We start from the raw sequence: 19,832 nt of genomic DNA on the forward strand, positions 1-19,832 counted from the left end.
TTTTTTCTTTGTCATGTTGGGCAGAGTTATTCAATCGTTGTTATACGTTAAGTTCACTGAATTCTTAAATCTAATGTAAGCGCTGTTTAAGAGGTTTTGAAGGTACAAAATACACTTTTTTTCTCTGTTCTCTTTAACAAGATATTCAGATTTGTTTTTCTTCTTTATTTTAGTTTGAGACGAGAAGTTGTACATGCATTCTATTTCCTGTTCCTTTGTCAACTGGGGCAACATTCAATCACTGTTATAGCCTGGTTGTAAGCTATAACAGTATAAATTCACTGCTTTTTAAATGTCTGCAAAAAGCAAATGTCACCGTTTTGTTGCATGCCATTGAAAAGGAATAAAAACTACCAAACGTTATTTTGCAAAACATGCTTATTGTTATGATTTGACTGATTGTGTTTGTATGTGGATGTGTGATCACAGGATTGCAGATTGCATGGACATAATCGCCACAGGGAAAATCATTCAAATCCTTACTCCGAAAGTTAACAAAAAGCTATTATTGTCTCAAGAAGAGAAATTGTTTCTACAACTGAACACACAGACTGTAAAATGCATGTGTATACAAAAGCAATTATGCTAAACAAGCCCATCATTAAATGAATGGAAGTCAAAGTAAATAAAATAAAATGCAATTTCAAATGTGAAGGTATCTTAAAATGTCGATGAACAAACGCAAGGGAACTGAGCGCCATCATAAAAATACCTTTCATTACAAGAAGGAAAAAAAAAAACGTAACTGACAGACTGATTCTAATATAGGTCCCTGATAACACTTATAGTATCCACCACCTTCAAATATGATAATTAAACTTCATTTTAAAAAGCTTCATGATTATGCACTGCAAAGTAAGCTACACGTTTTGTTTAGCTGTTTCGTACACATAAAAAAAGGCTTTGTGATTCTTTGGTCTAAGTGCCAATAGAAGGTTTTGAAAGGAGCAAGTTAAAATGTAAAGGCACACTACCTTATATCATATATATACAATATCACACTACCACGGAAAGTCAATACAATGCATACCCAGGTCAAAACAACGTTCACACACGAGTGTGTATCGTGTGTATCATCTTTGTCAACACAATGCAGGCGGTGTTTCAGTTTATTGAAATACTGAGTGTATGTGAGTGTAATTATGCACATTCACTTTTGGCCAATTTAAATGAGCTTGATGTGGAATTTTGTTATCTATTGGTCAAACGGTCATTTCAACCGGCACTGTCAAAACAACGATGGAACTGGCCAATAGTCACAATAACGAGGGGAAAACATGTATACCCCGGTCAAAACAACGTTCACACACGAGTGTGTATCATCTTTGTCAACACAATGCAGGCGGTGTTTCAGTTTATTGAAATATTGAGTGCATGTGAGTGTAATTATGCACATTCACTTTTGGCCAATTTAAATAAGCTTGATGTGGAATTTCTTATCTATTGGTCAAACGGTCACTTCAGCAGGCACTGTCAAAACAACGATGGAACTGGCCAATAGTCACAATAACGAGGGGAAAACATGTATACCCCGGTCAAAACAACGTTCACACACGAGTGTGTATCGTGTGTATCATCTTTGTCAACACAATGCAGGCGGTGTTTCAGTTTATTGAAATACTGAGTGTATGTGAGTGTAATTATGCACATTCACTTTTGGCCAATTTAAATAAGCTTGATGTGGAATTTCTTATCTATTGGTCAAACGGTCACTTCAGCAGGCACTGTCAAAACAACGATGGGACCGGCCAATGGTCACAATAACGAGGGGAAAACATGTATACCCCGGTCAAAACAACGTTCACACACAAGTGTGTATCGTGTGTATCATCTTTGTCAACACAATGCAGGCGGTGTTTCAGTTTATTGAAATATTGAGTGTATGTGAGTGTAATTATGCACATTCACTTTTGGCCAATTTAAATAAGCTTGATGTGGAATTTCTTATCTATTGGTCAAACGGTCACTTCAGCAGGCACTGTCAAAACAACGATGGGGCCGGCCAATGGTCACAATAACGAGGGGAAAACAAGTATGTGTGTGTGTGTGTGTGTGTGTGTGTGTGTGTGTGTGTGTGTGCTAATTTGCGCCTGTTCTCTGACACAGTGCAAAGGGGAAGGCTTGTTGTACACGGGGAGGTGAGAAACAACACAGATCAGACAGCATGGCTGAAGGTCGCTTAATTGTCTTCTTCGTCAACGGGAGGAAGGTAAGACTTTAAAAACAAAAGGTTTGAAAAGGGTGATGCACATTGTTATTTTCTTACTGTATAATCATTTCTGCTTAAACGTGTTTACCTGCGGTCATCCACTACCTGTTTTTCGCTTAACAGGATACTGTTGGTCTTGCCGTTTGGGGGAAGTTTCAGGCGAATTTCAAGAATCTGGGGCATCCACTGTACATTAATTTAGACGCACAAGACAATTTGCACGATTTTCTCGAAAACGCAATACAAGTATGGTAATTTATTGATTAAAGTTAGTGAATGCACTTCGGGGCGCTGCTTATCTCCGATGTTGGAAACATCGTCTATGACGCGACGGCCTACTAACAACATCACGTACACAAACAAGGGAAGTGACTCAACCCAACCCTCACAAAGAATGCTCTTTCTTTTCCGATGTTACGACTTCGAATGAAATTTTCAAAACACATGCTTTTCCAAAGTGAAGGCAGTTCTTTTGCGCGATAGCATTATTTGCAACGCAGAATTGTATGGTATAACTTTGGAAGCGATCTGAGAGTCTTTTTTCGTGCGTATTATGCCTTTAATAATAGGTCCTGAAAAATGTTTTCCCGTTTGTTTTTCGTTTGCTTCTGCAGTACACACCCGAATCGGCTGTCAGATTTTGTTTTATGAATGTCCAAAAACACAAAAGTGACCTAACTCATTGTCTCCCAGGTACGGATATATCCGGCGTACCCACTCAGATGGCTCTATCTGACCTGGTGCGAATATATCCGTACACACAGTCACTTCAGTCGCTTCCTGTAACGTCGATCTAACACCTGCATTCCATCGTGTTGATACACAATTTCTACACAGTTACTACATTTCTGAGTTACCTGCTGCAGCACAGCTGGTCTCGGCTAAAAAAAACCTTGGTCAACATAGGTTGGGTAGATTTAAGGAACGAGTGTTCTTCTATTAAATTACATAGGTGTGACGTATATTGTCACTGTCCTCTTACAACCGTCTTCAGTACCATTACGACATTCTCACGTCATCAGATGGAGATTTCCAATCCTGACCCTGAGATGACCTTGCTACAGTATCTGCGTCAAAACTGTATCCTTCACTGTGTGTGTGTGTGTGTGTGTGTGCGTGTGTGTGTGTGTGTGTGTGTGTGTGCGTGTGTGTGTTTGCGTGTGCGCGTGGCTGTACGCGTGCGTTCGTGCGTGAGCCCGTGCATCCTAGAGTGCATGCGTGCGTGCGTGCGTGCGTGTGAGCTTGTGTAGGACTAAAGGTACATGTGTACAGATGTGTGAGCTTGTGTTTGTATTACCAGCTTTGAGTGTGTATGCATATGTCTATTCTTTGAATTCTCATGAAGTCCGTAAAGTAAATTCAGCCTTAAATCAGGAAACCAGTGCAACTGACAGGAACCAAACTGGGGTGTGGCGAGGGAGGCTGTGGCGCGTGTACTGTCATGGTGTCCCGTTACAGCCCTACACAAGACCGTATTCAGTATCCTTTCATACCAAATCAAAGCAACGCAAAGCAAAGCCAGGCGAATTATTGTATTATTTAAATAATGAGAAATTACAGTGATGGTTTATAACACGATTAAGCTGCCTGACGCTACAAAATCATAAAATATTTGAAGAATTGTACAAATGTACAAAAGGAAACCACAGCAAACATGTATGCTTGAGTTGTTAATGCGAAAGATTGTGTATGAGTGCGCCTTGTGGTGAGATATGTGCGCGTTATAAATTCTCGTATTATTATTATTATCATAAACACTCTCCGCCGTTATCGCTTATGTTGCAAGTTCACAGTGACACTGGTGAGTTAAAGGAGAGACAGATAAAGAAAACGTTAATAGTTCCAATGGTGCGCCGTTATCTTTGTGTGCATGGGTGCATGCAGTGTGTGCATGTCAGGTTCGTAAACTGTAATCGACCAGACACAAACATGGGTAATGATTCCAAGGGTGAATGTTTGGGTTCATGTGGGGCTCAAAAATGTATTCGACGGGCCAATTCAGAAGAAGGTCATAGTTCCAAAATTATCTTTAGGTGCATGTGTTCAGGGGAGGTTCAAAAATTGTATTCGACTACACCAGAAAACGGTCATAGTTTCAACATTATCTCTGGATGCATGTGTTCATGGGGGTGGGGGGGGGGGGGGGGGGGGGGGGTTCAAAAATGGTAATCGTCCACATTAGTAAACGGACATCGTTCCAATTGCGTGCTAGTTTTGGGTTGCATGGGTACATTGGGGGTTCATAAACTGTAATCGACCAAACTAGAAACTGAATTGTCGTAGGTCCAAAGTATCTTTGAGTGCATGGGTACATCGGGGGTTCATAAACTGTAATCCACCACACCAGAAAACTGTCGTAGGTCCAAAGTATCTTTGTGTGCATGGGTACATCGGGGGTTCATAAACTGTAATCCACCACGCCAGAAAACTGTCGTAGGTCCAAAGTATCTTTGTGTGCATGGGTACATCGGGGGTTCATAAACTGTAATCCACCACGCCAGAAAACTGTCGTAGGTCCAAAGTATCTTTGTGTGCATGGGTACATCGGGGGTTCATAAACTGTAATCCACCACACCAGAAAACTGTCGTAGGTCCAAAGTATCTTTGAGTGCATGGGTACATCGGGGGTTCATAAACTGTAATCCACCACACCAGAAAGCGGTCATCATCCAATTGTGTGCTATCTTTTGGTGTCTGTGAGGTTCAGAAACTGCAATCGAGTCTAAAACATCCTGTTTCCGGACCTCAGAATAAACAAAAATTGATAAATCTATTAATCTGCTTACCAAACCTTTTACTTCTCAATCAATTAATCAACATCATCCGACAGGTTTGTGAAATTTCTTGGGTCTATTTAACAATAAAACAAACAAAAAAGAATAAAGAAAAAACGTTAAAATAAAAAATCGTTAAATACAAAAGACTGGTGCTGTTTCACCACAAGCAAAGTATTCCAACAGCAAAAGTATATTACTGCGCCCGCCCAATGAAGACGTGGAACCATGATAGTGCACAGGTATCGTGCTTGTGAATAAAAGGACACAACGAAGATATGTGTTTACCATTATATTTGGGATTTCTTTTCCGCCTGAGGTTCTTTACTTACTCTTGAGCGCGCGCTATGATTCAACGTCTGGGGGTGATGCCAGGGTGTCTCCATGCCCTCAAAAACAAAGCACAAATAAATCAATCAATCAATTAATTAATTAATTAATTAAGATTGTTTGCCTTGCTGCATGACACAAGCCAACAGAGCGTGACCGCATGTTTGACTCCCCTGTGTTCACTGCACGGTGTGGCGATCACCACTGTGGAGGGGGTTGGGAGTCTCTCTACGCGTCTGCACCCTGTGCAGGTGAGTGCTTGACGTCATTTCCGGCTCTTTTTTGAATAGAAGTTGAGGCGGCACTGTCACGCCGTTACTTTTCAATCAAATTGATTTAAATTTTTGTCAATTATTCTTTGACTCAGTCTTGACTATTGGATTGCACTTGGAGCGATTGTTTTGTTAAAGATGAAGAAAATCGTTAAAACTAAGTATATGTCTTGTTTAACCGCCGCTCGTTATAGACATGTGGTCGCTATGCAAAAGTAATTCATACATACATGATAATTATGAACTCGCTAGGGATCGTTCGGGATGGTCGTTGTGGGCAAGCGGTCGTTATCAAGAGGTGGTCACCAGACCAGGTTCGACGGTAGTAATTATAGACGGTCTTGATCTTCAGAAAAACCTGGCCGATGCCCATGGGACGCAGTGTGGTTTCTGCACGCCTGGCTTCGTCATGTCCATGTACACGCTGCTCAGAAACCACCCAGTGCCCACAACACATCAGCTGGAAACTGCTTTTGACGGTAACACCCATGTTCAAACATTTTCATTTTTTCATTTCCTCCCAGTGCTGAGATTTTTTGGTCGCTTTCTCCAAGTGGAAAGCTAGCAGTAACAAGAGTCGCGCTACCCAGGTGTGTGTGTGTGTGTTTGGGTGTAATCATGCAGCCACCTGCACTTATGGCATAATGACTGAGGTCTTTCACGTGCCACCTTGGTGACACGGAGGTGGGAGATGGATACCGCCATTTGGTACATATAGTACTTTGCCACTGAAATCAGTCGACAGTGGGGGCGGGGATGTAGCTCAGTCGGTAGCGCGCTGGATTTGTATCCAGTTGGCCGCTGTCAGCGTGAGTTCGTCCCCACGTTCGGCGAGAGATTTATTTCTCAGAGTCAACTTTGTGTGCAGACTCTCCTCGGTGTCCGAACACCCCCGTGTGTACACGCAAGCACAAGACCAAGTGCGCACGAAAAAGATCCTGTAATCCATGTCAGAGTTCGGTGGGTTATAGAAACACGAAAATACCCAGCATGCTTCCTCCGAAAACGGCGTATGGCTGCCTAAATGGTGGGGTAAAAAACGGTCATACACGTAAAATTCCACTCGTGCAAAAAACACGAGTGTACGTGGGAGTTTCAGCCCACGAACGCAGAAGAAGAAGAAGAAGAAGAAGAAGAAGTCGACAGTGGAGGCCCTCTTATATGACCCCCCAATTTAAGACTTCTTCCTTTCTCCTTCAAGGAAATTTAAGTTTGATTTGACTACATTTACAATTAAAATTTGATGTTAAAGTATATTTTCAACGTAACACATGCTTGTATTGCATTTTATGTACTTATTTTATACTGGTAAAAAGAGATGCAGTTATCGATTTCTGAACTATGCTTTTGCAGGAAATCTCTGTCGATGCACGGGGTACCGGTCCATCATTGATGGTTTCAGACCGTTCACACGGGTCAGTTCCTGTTTGGTTCATTCAGTGATTCGTGAAGTGGTAGGCGTTTGATTTGCATTGTACATAAAAAACAATTAATGAATAAACAAACCCGGCGTAAAGTCCTTAGCGCTAGTCTTGTGAGTCATTTTTTGGTTTCTGAAAGTCTGTCCGATTGCAATAATTTTTATTTTGTCATGCTTACTGGTCACAGCCAGTGCATCCTTTAACAAAGGGAGACGGTGGTAGAAGAGAGGAAAGATAAAGAGAGAGAGGGGGGGTAGAGAGGGAGAGAGGGGAAGGGAAAAACAGAGAGAGAGAGGTAGAGAGAGAGAGAGGGGGAGAGGGTAAGAGAGAGAGAGGGGGGGGGGGGACACAGACAGACACAGACAGAAAGAGATATAGATAGAGAAGGAGAGAGAAGTAGGGAAGGGGTTTGCAGTTTTGCAGTTATTTTGTGTTTTGCATGCAGGGTGGGTGCGGCATGGGCGACAGCTGTTGTATGAACGAAACAACTACTACCACCACCAACAACGACTGCTGTGTGACTACTACCAACGAAAACGTTGCGGTAATCTGTTCGTTATTAATCAACTTTTTTTGTCTTTCGGCGTTAAAAAAGGGACGTTAGAGCTCTAAATGCATTTGGCGTACATGTGCAACAAGACTTGTTGTTGTTGTTGTTGTTGTTGTTGTTGTTGTTGTTGTTGTTGTTGTTGTTGTTGTTGTTGTTTCCGCATCTATTGCGCTTAAACATCCATTTATTGCTTAGATCTTAAAACAGTGCTCTGCGTCATTTGGTTACAGATTTTTTGCTGTTAACGACTAGAAACGGACACACACAAAAACTGTTAAAAATGAAAAAATAAAACACTTATGAAATCAGGAATGAGCTAATTTGTATGCGTTCTACTTGCAGGGTGGATGCTGCAAGGGAGAGAACTGCTGCACGAAAGAACCCACAAACGAAGGCAACAACATAGATAATACCATCAACGGTTACGCGGAGGTAAATGAACTTAGAAACACTGCATAAATACTACAATATGCTATATTCTCATGAAAAACAATGGAACCCCATATAGTAAGACCGTACGCTATTTTTGATTTATTTTGTAAAAATATATTATATTTTTCCGCCATGATTTCCCGTTATTAAAACCTAGCTTTCTCTGGGTTTCCGGTCGTCTTGTCTTTTAACTTGCCGGATTTTTTTTAGACTCCCTTCCCTTGACTGACGGAAGAATTTAGTTTGAAATATAAAATTAATTAATATTATACATAACTGGCACATAAAGTAAAACAATTAGACCAAAACTAAGAAAATGGGTTTCAGGGGAGGAAATCATCTTGCAACATGGCGGTGTCGGGCGCACAGTAAGAATCCGGGGCAGAGTTGGAATAATCGGGATTTCCCGAAACCTCATTTGATTTCCAACAAAGCGCCGCATTTCCGGAAACGAGCTGCCTCGTTCTTAAAATGGCAACCCTTCGACTGGCACAAAAAAAGTATACACTTTTCACAGGTCATGAATAAGGTATATATGAAAAAGCAAGGTCTTATACGGGGGAAGTCTTGAATTGGGGGTGGGGGGTGGGGGTACACTGTGTAACAATTCTCCCAGTGACACTCAGCGCACTGCAGCTAGCTAGTTGCTGCTGTCTCGATCTATTTTGAACACAATGATTTTTTTTCTCAGAGTAGAGTGTTAGTTTGTTACAACAGGCTGAAATCATCTTTAATTTGAATCAACATTTTGCAACAATCAATCACATCAATATAGCGCACAGACTCAGTTGCACATTACGTTTCAAGAGCCTAGATTACCATGCAGTGACAAGAGCCTACTCAGTAAAGGGACGTAATCCTGTCTTTGCAGCCCAGAGAGACTGTGTGAGTTTAGTTTATAATCAGTTAAGACTGTGTTTTTGTTGTTGTAAAATGTAAGATCTGAAACGTTAACAATTTTGTAAAATTGGTGCGTTTTGGTCGAGTGGGATGGGTCGTCCGAAGTTATGAAAAGTGTTTTTGCTTTTTGTAATTCGGTTGGTTTGGTGCGTTTAAACAATGCATCTGCTTTTTCAAGACTAAGCATTGATCACTTTAAAACACAAGGATCATCATAGGCCATCATGATTTGTATAATTTTACATCGCATTCTAAGAAAGAGCAGAATTCTCACTATGCGCGCGGTACTCTTCTAGACTCGCGTAGCGCAAAGTTGGAATTCCTACAATGGCGGTCATTGTTGGAATTCCAACAAAGCGCAGGTCATTTCCGGAAAAGCGCCGATGACGAGATGGGTCGCAACAGCAACATACTGCGGTTGTTTCCCTTGTACGAGCATTGATTTTTTTAATGATGGCGATCAAGGGGTTAAGACCTGAACAAATTTAGGTTTTTTTTTCTTTTTCTTTATTCCTTTCTATGAGCCTGGGTGGTTTTTTGTGTGTACTGATTTCAGAAAGCTCAAGTGATTTCACTGTGTAAGCCAGTAAGTGGGAGAGGGGTACAAGAGAATGGGTATTGAAAGTACACTAACAATGAAAGAAGAAACATTTCTTTCATTCTTTTTTTTGTGTTTTTTTGCGAAATATGAGTATGAGCACGATGCGAACACTAACATCCGAACACGAAATACACTAATAATGAAAGAAGGAACAATTCTTTTTTTTTTGGTGCGAAATATAAGTATGAGCACGATACGAACACTAACATGCGAACACGAAATACACTTACAATGAAGGAAGGAACATTTCCCTCAATTTTGATTTTTTTTTTCTCGAAATATGAGTATGAGCATGATGCGAACACTAACATGCGAACACGAAATACACTAATAATGAAAGAAGGAACAATTCTCTCAATTTTGATTTTTTTTCTCGAAATATGAGTATGAGCACGATGCTAACACTAACATGCGAACACGAAATACACTAATAATGAAAGACTGAAGGAACATTTCTTTCAATTTTTATTTTGTTCGAAATATGAGTATGAGCACGATGCGAACCATGTATGTGTTATTCCTGGATGAAAATCCCGGTGAGCGGCACAAACGTTTGATAGCACGTGTTCGTTGTATGACATAACGTCTTAATAGCCATAATACGTTTCACCAGGAATCTGTTAGGACAAGGGAAACAACCGCTGTAAATTGCCCTTTGATTTAAAGGAGGCTGGTTGCCTCCCATGGAGACCATACATTGGTAGTTTTGTTGTGGTGGGTTTTTTGGCTGCCGCTGGTTGTGTGTGCTTGTAATTTATGATTCTGTTTAATTAAATGTGTACGGCAGTCAATAATGTCAGCAAAATAAATATAGCTTTCATTATTAAGTGTGCGGTTTTCCCGCTTGTTTTGTTTTCTTTAAGTTCACTAAAATTTTGCTAAGTGGAAAGGGAGGCTACAACCACACTTGTGTCGGTTACTGGTTTATTCAAACATAACATGTTGATTTATAATTATTATATGCTGATTAAGTGCTAGAGACGACGGGCGCTGTGGCGGGGTGGTAAGACGTCGGCCTCTTAATCCGAAGGTCGAGGGTTCGAATCCCGGTCGCGGCCGCCTGGTGGGTTAAGTGTGGAGATTTTTCCGATCTCCCAGGTCAACTTATGTGCAGACCTGCTTAGTGGCTTATCCCCCTTCGTGTGTACACGCAAGCACAAGACCAAGTACGCACGGAAAAGATCCTGTAATCCATGTCAGAGTTCGGTGGGTTATAGAAACACGAAAATATCCAGCATGCTTCCTCCGAAAGCGGCGTATGGCTGCCTTAATGGCGGGGTAAAAACGGTCATACACGTAAAATTCCACTCGTGCAAACAACACGAGTGTACGTGGGAGTTTCAGCCCACGAACGCAGAAGAAGAAGAAGAAGAAGTGCTAGAGACACCGCCCATTTTTTCTCAAAAGGCTTTGTGATCACGCTTGATTTTGTGTTTGTTTCTGTTTGTAGGAAACACATTCGGCGACGACCAAGTTCTCACCGCTATACGATCCGACACAAGAACCTATCTTTCCCCCCTTCCTGAAGGTGCGCTATTTGCTTCATTGATGATGATGATGATGATGATGATGATGATGATGATGATGATGATGATGATGATGATGATGATGATGATGATGATGATGATTGATTGATTGATTGATTGATTGATTGATTAAATTGATTGAGAAAATGAATGAATTATTGATTGATTGATTGATTATTTGATTGAAAAAATGAATACATTATTGAATTGATTGATTGATCAATTGATTGATTTAAAAAAAAGACGCATATACATATGCAAATATGTACAAGAAAATACCAGGTATGACACAAGGGGACCAGAAAAAAACTTGAGAACAAAACTCTGAGAAAAGGTCACAAGAATATGCGTAGATACAGCTTAGATAAAAGGGTTCGCTATATTTAACATGAAACATTCACACAGGCATTTAAAACAACAGTGCGTTTTTTTCAGACGCAGGCCATGCGACTCAACAAAGAGGCTTTGAAATTCACTTCCGGTCGGGTCACGTGGTACAGACCTACGTCACTGACCCAGTTACTGGACATCAAGAAGAGTCACCCTGACTGCAAGCTTGTGGTCGGCAACACAGAGATAGGTACAGAAACAAGCTTTTACAAATAGCGATAACCACTGTTTCAGGAATAGAAACAAGCTTTTACACACAGCAAAAACCACTGTTTCAGGCATAGAATTAATTAAGGTTTTACAAATGGCGAAAACCACTGTTTCAGGCATCGCAACAAGCTTTTACAAATAGTGAAAACCACTGTTTCAGGCATAGAGACGAGATTCAAGAAGCAGCACTACCCGGTCACACTCATACAATAAACCTGTGTCGTTATCCACGAATTTGACTGTTTCGGGCATAAAAACAAGCTCTAACACTAGCAAAAACCACTGTTTTAGGCATAGAAACATGCTTTAACAAATAGCGCAAACCACTGTTTCAGACATGGAAACAAGCTTTAACAAGTGGCGAATATCACTGTTTCAGGTATAGAGACGAGATTCAAGAAACAGCACTACCCGGTCCTGGTAGCAGCGACGCACGTGCCAGAACTACTGACAGTGGAACACACGGATTCTGGCATCAAGTTCGGGGCCTCCGTTACCTTGGTAACCCTGGAATCTGTGCTGAAAGAAGCCGTCAACGATCTGCCTGGTAACTACATAATGTAACGGTATCCCCCTGTGTTTGTTGTTCTCGTCACAATGGAAGACGAGAGTGAGCATGAAATGAAAACTGATATGGGCCATTACACATTGTTCTCTTTGTCTGTTTTTCTCGTCAGAATGGAAGACGAGAGTGAGCATGAAATGAAAACTGATATGGGCCATTACACATTGTCCTCTTTGTTTGTTTTTCTCGTCAGAATGGAAGACGATGGTGAGCATGAAATGAAAACTGATATGGGCCATTACACATTGTCCTCTTTGTCTGTTTTTCTCGTCAGAATGGAAGACGATAGTGAGCATGAAATGAAAACTGATATGGGCCATTACACATTGTTCTCTTTGTCTGTTTTTCTCGTCAGAATGGAAGACGAGAGTGAGCATGAAATGAAAACTGATATGGGCCATTACACATTGTCCTCTTTGTCTGTTTTTCTCGTCAGAATGGAAGACGAGAGTGAGCATGAAATGAAAACTGATATGGGCCATTACACATTGTCCTCTTTGTCTGTTTTTCTCGTCAGAATGGAAGACGAGAGTGAGCATGAAATGAAAACTGATATGGGCCATTACACATTGTCCTCTTTGTCTGTTTTTCTCGTCAGAATGGAAGACGATAGTGAGCATGAAATGACAACTGATATGAGCCATTACACGTCATTGTCCTCTTTGTTTGTTTTTTTCTCGTCAGAATGGAAGACGAGAGTGAGCATGAAATGAAAACTGATATGGGCCATTACACATTGTCTTCTTTGTTTGTTTTTCTCGTCAGAATGGAAGACGAGCGTGTTCTCAGCTGTGATGGAGATGCTGAGATGGTTTGCTGGGAGCCAAGTGAGAAACGTTGCGGTAGGAACATTTCTCTTGTCTTCTGTACATTTTCAATATTCATTAATTTATTTCTCAGCGGTACACTGTCTAACTGCAATCACTTAGCGATACTTTGAAAATGTTGATTGTCACAGATGAACAATTACAACGAAACTCTGTCAAACTGACGAATACACGTACTAATAGCTGCGTAATGTCTGGTTAAATTTCGCTCGACAGTGGAAACACTCTTGAACTAACAAATCACTCTGATTCTTGCTATTGAGCCACCCTTCAGAATCAACATTACAATCATTATTGTGTTAACAGGCGTTGGGAGGGAACATCATGACGGCGAGCCCTATTTCGGATTTGAACCCGTTGTTGATGGCGTGCGGGGCGAAGCTACAGTTCATTTCTACAGGTAAATTGAATAATACGTCATTGTGTTTTCTGGGCATTTCCATTGTGTGTTATTTTTTTCTGTTTTGAAATGAATTTTACCACAACCCCTTTCTCTCACTCTGTTTCGATCAAATTTGAGCTGAGTAATATTCACATACCCCTTCCCCCCCCCCCCCCCTCCCCCCCAAAAAAAAAGAGATCGAGATGTTGTTGATTTTATTGTTGTGATTAGCAAGTTATGTGTCAAAACTTGTTTATGTATTTAACTCTCGGTCTGAACCTGCTTCACTAGATACCTAAACGGTGTTTTCAGTATCGTGTGCAGTACTTAATGACTTGGATTTGTCGTTTGTTGGGTAGTTGCTTGAGTTCTCAACTTCTCTCCAGACCAGCTCAAAAAAGGCGACTCCCAGGTACTCTGCCTTGCTGTTTTTGCGCTCACAAACTGTTAATCTCGTTTATTTATATTTAGTTAGAGCTCTCAACAACAATAGCCAAAATCACTTTTGTCAATTCAAATCAGTTTATAAGCCTTGAGAAATAGCCTGCTTCGATTGGCGGCTCGACGGGGACGACTAGGTAACTCTGATTGTGCAAAAGTGGGCATTTGTGACGGTGCCTATGGGGATAAAAGCCGATCCAGTGCTCTGACAATGTGGCAATTAAGACTACCTCGCAATGACAGTATTTTTGATTTGCAGAGGCAACGACTCGGGATGTGACCATGGACTCCACGTTTTTCACCGGATACAGAAAGACGGCTACACAACCTTCAGAGATACTGCTGTCCGTCTGCGTCCCTTATTCCAGACAGGTACTTGTTTGGAAGAAAAACAACCACTTGACGACCATTTTGTGAACGTAAAATAACAGGACAATCTTTCCGGAAATGGCAGGCAAAGGTTTGGTGTTTTAAGTGGCTTTTATTAGATATATTGCGATTATGGCCCTGGATAGTGCATTTTTAATTTAAATCATAAAAGTTCAAGAATATCCTTGAAGGTTACCTTTCTGTAATGTTGCCAAGCTAAAAGTCACACGGGTAATTCCAGAACGAGTATTTCTACGGGTACAAGCAAGCCAACCGGAAGGACGACGACACGTCCATTGTGAATGCCGGGATGCGTGTTGTGCTGAATGAGGATTGTACCGTTCAGGAAGCAGCGCTGGCGTTTGGCGGAATGGCGCCCACCACTGTCTTGGCAACCAAGACCAGCAGCGCCCTTGTTGGACGGTGAGGAATATGTTAAAGCGCCGTTTGGCTCACTATCTCAAATCTGGCAAGGCTTTTCATAGCGAATAAGACCATGTCTCCACTTTGTCATATACCAAAAATCAACAGCGCGGAAGTTTTTATGTGCCGGGTGGGAATTTGATGAGAAAGATACCTGTAAAAACTAAGAATTATTAGACTGACATGACAATTATTATGTATGTTAAGCCCTTACAATATTTGTGAATTTCACAGGAAGTGGAACGAGGAACTACTTTCTTTGGCTTGTCAGACGCTGGCCGAGGACTTGCCCCTGAGTGATGAGGCTCCAGGCGGAATGATACAGTATCGACGATCACTGACTGTCAGCTTCTTCTTTAAATGCTACATGGACATTCTTCAGCGACTTCACAAACAGGTATTAACTCATATCACAATTTAAGATTTCCGTGTCGAAAAATCATGTCTACAGTACCTCGCTGCTGTCACTAAGGGGCAAGTTATACCTGCGCAGAGTCAGCGGCACAGACGACGCACTGCAGATTATTGATGCTGCGATAGGGATAATGACACTCTGCGTGAAAAGAAAACAGGCCAAGTACTCGTCATAATCCCTATCGCATCATCAATAAACTGCAGTGTGTCGTCTGTGCCGCTGACTCTGCGCAGGTATAACTTGCCCCTAAGGCCTGGCGCTCGCCTATGAAACTTCATCAGGACAGACGACGCACGGCAGATTATCCCAGCCCGCTACACGTTGCGTGAAAAGAAAACAGGCCAAGTACTCGTCATAATCCCTATCGCAGCATCAATAACATACAGTGCGTCGTCTGTGCCGCTGAAACTGCGCAGGTCTATTATGCCCTTAATAGGTGTCTGTTCACGCAGGTTGTAGAGCACGGTGTTTTTTGTATTACCGGTGTTTTCATTGTTCGTATTAGAAGTAATACACAATCACCCGACTGCCTTGGTTGTTTCAGAAAAAAAGAAAGAAAGAGAGAATGCTTTATGTCGTACGGGCTAAATATTTCGCCTCTTAAGGACAAGCTATGGGTTATTTGATTCGAGTTTTACGCCCTCAAGGCTTTTGACGAGATACACAAGTGTATGCGTGTTTAGGTGGTATCAGCCATCTGCACTTATGGCAGAATGACCAAGATCTTTTACGTGCCATTGTGGTGACACGGGGGTTGGACATGGCTTCCGTCTCTGAGTCTGCACATAAAGTTGACCCGTGTCCGTCCCGGCCCGAATTCGAGCCTGCGACCTTCCGATCACAAGTCTAGTGCTCTACCAACTGAGCTACCGGGCCCCCATACAGACTAACGGTTTGTTTTCAATTCTTACAAGTCTAGTGCTCTACCAACTGAGCTACCCGACTGCCCTGGTTGTTTCAGAACCAAGCCTTGGACGTCCTCAAGGAGGCGTCCCACGTGAGCGCCACGCAGCCAATGAAGCGTGAACTGGCCCACGGCACCCAGGTGTTTGAGGCCGTCACGCCTGATCAACCCTTGGAGGACGCGGTTCACAGGCCGCTGGTGCATCAGGCGGCCTACAAGCAGACAACGGGAGAAGCTGTCTACGTGGATGACATCCCCACCTCGCAAGGTATCTGGAACTCTCTGTCTCTCTCCAATGCTGTAAATACTTCTGCACTGATGACACCCCGACGTCGCAAGGTATATAAAACTCTCTGTCTCTCTTCAATGCTGTAAATACTTCTGCAGATGACATCCCGACGTCACAAGGTATAATGTATCTGAAACTCTCTGTATCTCCTCAATGCTGTAAATACTTTTGCAGATGACATCCCGACGTCACAAGGCATATACAACTCTCTGTCTCCCTTCAACGCTGTAAATACTTCTGCAGATGACGGGAGAATTTGTCTGCGTGGACAATTATGAGATCGAGAAGCAGAAAGAAGTAAGCGCTCTAAATGTATACGACAAGTGCAACAAGAGTGAAAGTTGCGCGGAACCAAGCTCCTGGCCCCAGAAAGAATAAGCATTGAAACGAACAAGCGTCTTTCAACCTCTTTCATGTTTAAACATTTTTTTGAGTGGACGTTATGCCTGCATTGCAAGGTAGAGATGGCTGTCAGCGTCTCTGTCTCTTGCTAATGCCTTCCGCGAACGACGGAAAAAGTTGTCCAAGAGGACGATGAGGCTCCATTGTAAGTATCTCTCATTGTCTCCGTTAATTGAGAACGAGCGATATGTAAAATCCTCTGAGGCTAAATGTTGATGGTATACATGACTTGGTATTCCGAATCGAGCCGAAACGAAATCCTTCTATACAATGCTGCAAAATGTCATGACCCTGTATCCGCTGGCACTTAGATTGGTTCGCTGATTAATATACTGAGTCTTTTTGCCTCACGAGAAATTCTCCCAATTGTTATAAATTCCATACAGACTAACGGTTTGTTTTCAATTCTTAAAACCGAAGACCTGGGCCGGAATGTATGTGTCGAGGTTCAACTTGACCCCGGGCTAAAAGCTTAGCTCGGACTATCTATCCCCAGGATAGCATCGATACATCAAACACATCAAACAGGTTATTCCTGTATGTGAACACACTACGGTTTCTTCGCACTTGAAGTGCGACCGCCGCCATGTTGTTTTTCAACTAACCCCGGGATAAAAGACTTATCAGCTTCAAAACGAGGGGATAGTTTGACCCGGATTTTAGCGCGAGGATAGAGCTAACGTCGACTCATGCATTGGAATATGTTTAAAGTGGGCAGGATTAGCTCGAAGATAGAGTTTATCCCGGGTTAAAGTCTCTATCCTCGACACATACATTCCGGCCCAGCTGTGTAAACCGGACTTTTCTCCTCTTGGGAGGCCGCTCTCTGTCTATTTTCACGAGTCAAACGAGATCAACGGCAATGGTTCAGAAGATTATCACTCCCAACAAATCAGCAAACAAATACATCTATTTCCTGTTTTGTTATGCAGGAGAACTGTACATGGGGTGCGTGCTGAGTACCCAAGCTCACGCCAGATTGATCCGGGTGGACCCTGCACCCGCTTTGGCCATAAATGGGGTGGTGGACTTTGTATCCCACAAGGACATACCCGGTTCCAATATCTGGGGCGATGGAAACGTAGTTTTTGCGTCGGACGAGGTAAGGTTTTGTCTTTCCTCCGTTTCTCCTTTTGTATTTCTTCTCTGTGTCAGCTCTGTGTTCTCTTTTTAATGCCAAACGCATGTGCTTTGAATGAGTTTAATCATAAATATGACGGTACGCGGTGAGAGCTCCAGATACTGCATCAGGTCAAACCATACGCAACAGACTCTTGGTGATATTAAATACGCATTGCATTCAGCTACTTAAAAATGTAAATATAAAATTAACAATTCTTAACTGTTTATTTATCTAAAGTCCGATAGAAAACCCGGGAAATGTTGGCGAAGGAGAAACCCTGATGGCCGTGAGGTTGCTATTGGCCAAGACAACGGTAGTTTTGATGAAGACAACGTTGAGGATGATAGTGATGATGGCAATAATGACAATGACGTTCACGATGTGCATATTCTGATTACAGGTGACTCACCAAGGCCAGGTTATAGGGGTGGTGCTAGCTGAAAACAAAACGCTGGCTCAGCGGGCTGCAGCTGCCGTGGTTGTGGAATATGAAACGTTGGATGCTGTGATCACCATCCAGGTTTGTACAGTGTTTGTGAGTGTGTGTGTGTGTGTGTGTGTGTGTATGTGTGTGTGTGTGTGTGTGTGTGTGTGTGTGTGTGTGTGTGTGTAGTCACCTAAAAGTTTGACAATATCTTTGAACCTGAAAAATGCCCTAGAGCTTGCATTGTTTTGTATTTGTAAGCCTGTGTATGTCTTACATTGCCGTTTTTCCATTCAAGTTTCCATTCATCACTGGGACACAAGTTTAGCGTAGAGATGATCGCATCGTAAGGCCAAAACAATCTTACTTTTAGGTAACGAATACAAAGTTACACCAAAACAAGCAAAATCAACGAACAAATAAATAATATGTATTTTTGGAATCGACTATTTAAAGCTAAGATTAACTTATTGAATCAGCCTGCATCTCTTTTACTGGGATATATCTCTTCTTCGATGCACAATCCCATATTAAACAAACAACCTTTCACAATTAGAAAGTTAAAGGTACTGAACTTGTCAAATCCAGGTGCACGGAGCCCCTGGGGCTTTTAGTCATGCCTCAGGCAGCTATCCGTTAGAAGAACTACCAAGTTTCATTGACTTGCACCCAAAGAGTCAAGAACTGCGATGTTTTTACGAATTAATTTCGTACGCGGACCCGGCTGGTCTTGGCCTATTTTTGGATCAAAATTTAGATCAGGTAGATCACCACATCATGCACAAAAAGACACGTCACTAGCAAACTATGTCAGATGTCATCATGAGGTTGTGTAAAACAAAATGGAGGCCGAAATCACTCAGTTGAATCGAACTCCGACCAATTCAAACACCACGTAATAACTAGGTTAATGTATGCACTCGCGTGAACAAGAAACTGTCGAGCTTCACAGATGTCGACGTTGGGTAGTTTTGGGTTTGTTTTACTACCATAGGAGGATTTTTGAACTGTAAATGCACTCAGTTGCAACAAAAACACAAAACTAAGGCTGTGAGATGCACTGTGCCTTTAATAAACACAATCAGTTTCAACATCTGTACCTTCAAATCCACAGGACGCCATCGCAAAGGACTCCTACTTTCCTCAGCCGCATTCCATCCAGCGTGGTGACGTCACAGCGGCCTTTGCGGAGGTGGAGCACGTGCTGCAGGGCGAGGTGCACATAGAGGCCCAGGAACACTTGTATCTTGAGACCAACGTGGCCCTCGTCCGGCCTGGGGAGGACGGGGAGATGGAAATCTTCGCGTCTGCCCAGAGTCCTTCTGGTGTTCAGGTTGGTTGCGGTGGAAGTCTAGCTTTCACACAACGAAGACATGTGGGTTTAGCAGTTTTTGTGTTTGTGTGGGTGGGGGTGGGGGAGGAGTATGGATCGCAGGGAGGGGGTAATGGGGAAATGTGAGGGATGATTGTTTGTGTGTTTGTGTGTTTGTGCGTGTGTGTATGGGGAGGGGGTGTTTCTGCGCGCGCACATGTGCGTTTATGAGAGTGTGTTTCCGCGCGCGAGCATGTGTGTGTGTGTGTGTGTGTGTGTGTGTGTGTGTGTGTGTGTGTGTGTGTGTGTTTCTGCGCTCGCGCATGTGTTTGTAGGTGTGT

General features: G+C 42.4%; 1 protein-coding gene across 1 annotated transcript in view; it reads left to right on the top strand.

The window, feature by feature from the left end:
- Positions 1 to 2,111: 2,111 nt before the first annotated feature.
- The window catches only part of LOC138971100 (xanthine dehydrogenase/oxidase-like), a 32,981-nt gene continuing 15,260 nt past the window's right edge, over positions 2,112 to 19,832 (top strand). Inside the window, exons 1-20 of the mRNA XM_070343718.1 lie at positions 2,112 to 2,209; positions 3,232 to 3,289; positions 3,592 to 3,688; positions 5,456 to 5,564; positions 5,938 to 6,064; positions 6,939 to 7,000; positions 7,452 to 7,550; positions 7,899 to 7,988; positions 10,940 to 11,017; positions 11,451 to 11,595; positions 11,995 to 12,162; positions 12,946 to 13,022; positions 13,314 to 13,407; positions 14,090 to 14,202; positions 14,441 to 14,622; positions 14,857 to 15,019; positions 15,999 to 16,209; positions 17,565 to 17,734; positions 18,156 to 18,275; positions 19,294 to 19,512. Of these exons, the coding sequence (XP_070199819.1) occupies positions 2,165 to 2,209; positions 3,232 to 3,289; positions 3,592 to 3,688; positions 5,456 to 5,564; positions 5,938 to 6,064; positions 6,939 to 7,000; positions 7,452 to 7,550; positions 7,899 to 7,988; positions 10,940 to 11,017; positions 11,451 to 11,595; positions 11,995 to 12,162; positions 12,946 to 13,022; positions 13,314 to 13,407; positions 14,090 to 14,202; positions 14,441 to 14,622; positions 14,857 to 15,019; positions 15,999 to 16,209; positions 17,565 to 17,734; positions 18,156 to 18,275; positions 19,294 to 19,512 (2,427 nt within the window). The 5' untranslated portion in view covers positions 2,112 to 2,164. The remainder of the gene's footprint in view (positions 2,210 to 3,231; positions 3,290 to 3,591; positions 3,689 to 5,455; positions 5,565 to 5,937; positions 6,065 to 6,938; positions 7,001 to 7,451; positions 7,551 to 7,898; positions 7,989 to 10,939; positions 11,018 to 11,450; positions 11,596 to 11,994; positions 12,163 to 12,945; positions 13,023 to 13,313; positions 13,408 to 14,089; positions 14,203 to 14,440; positions 14,623 to 14,856; positions 15,020 to 15,998; positions 16,210 to 17,564; positions 17,735 to 18,155; positions 18,276 to 19,293; positions 19,513 to 19,832) is intronic.

The sequence above is a fragment of the Littorina saxatilis genome, linkage group LG7 (assembly GCF_037325665.1).
Source record: "Littorina saxatilis isolate snail1 linkage group LG7, US_GU_Lsax_2.0, whole genome shotgun sequence".
NCBI classification, from domain to species: domain Eukaryota; kingdom Metazoa; phylum Mollusca; class Gastropoda; order Littorinimorpha; family Littorinidae; genus Littorina; species Littorina saxatilis.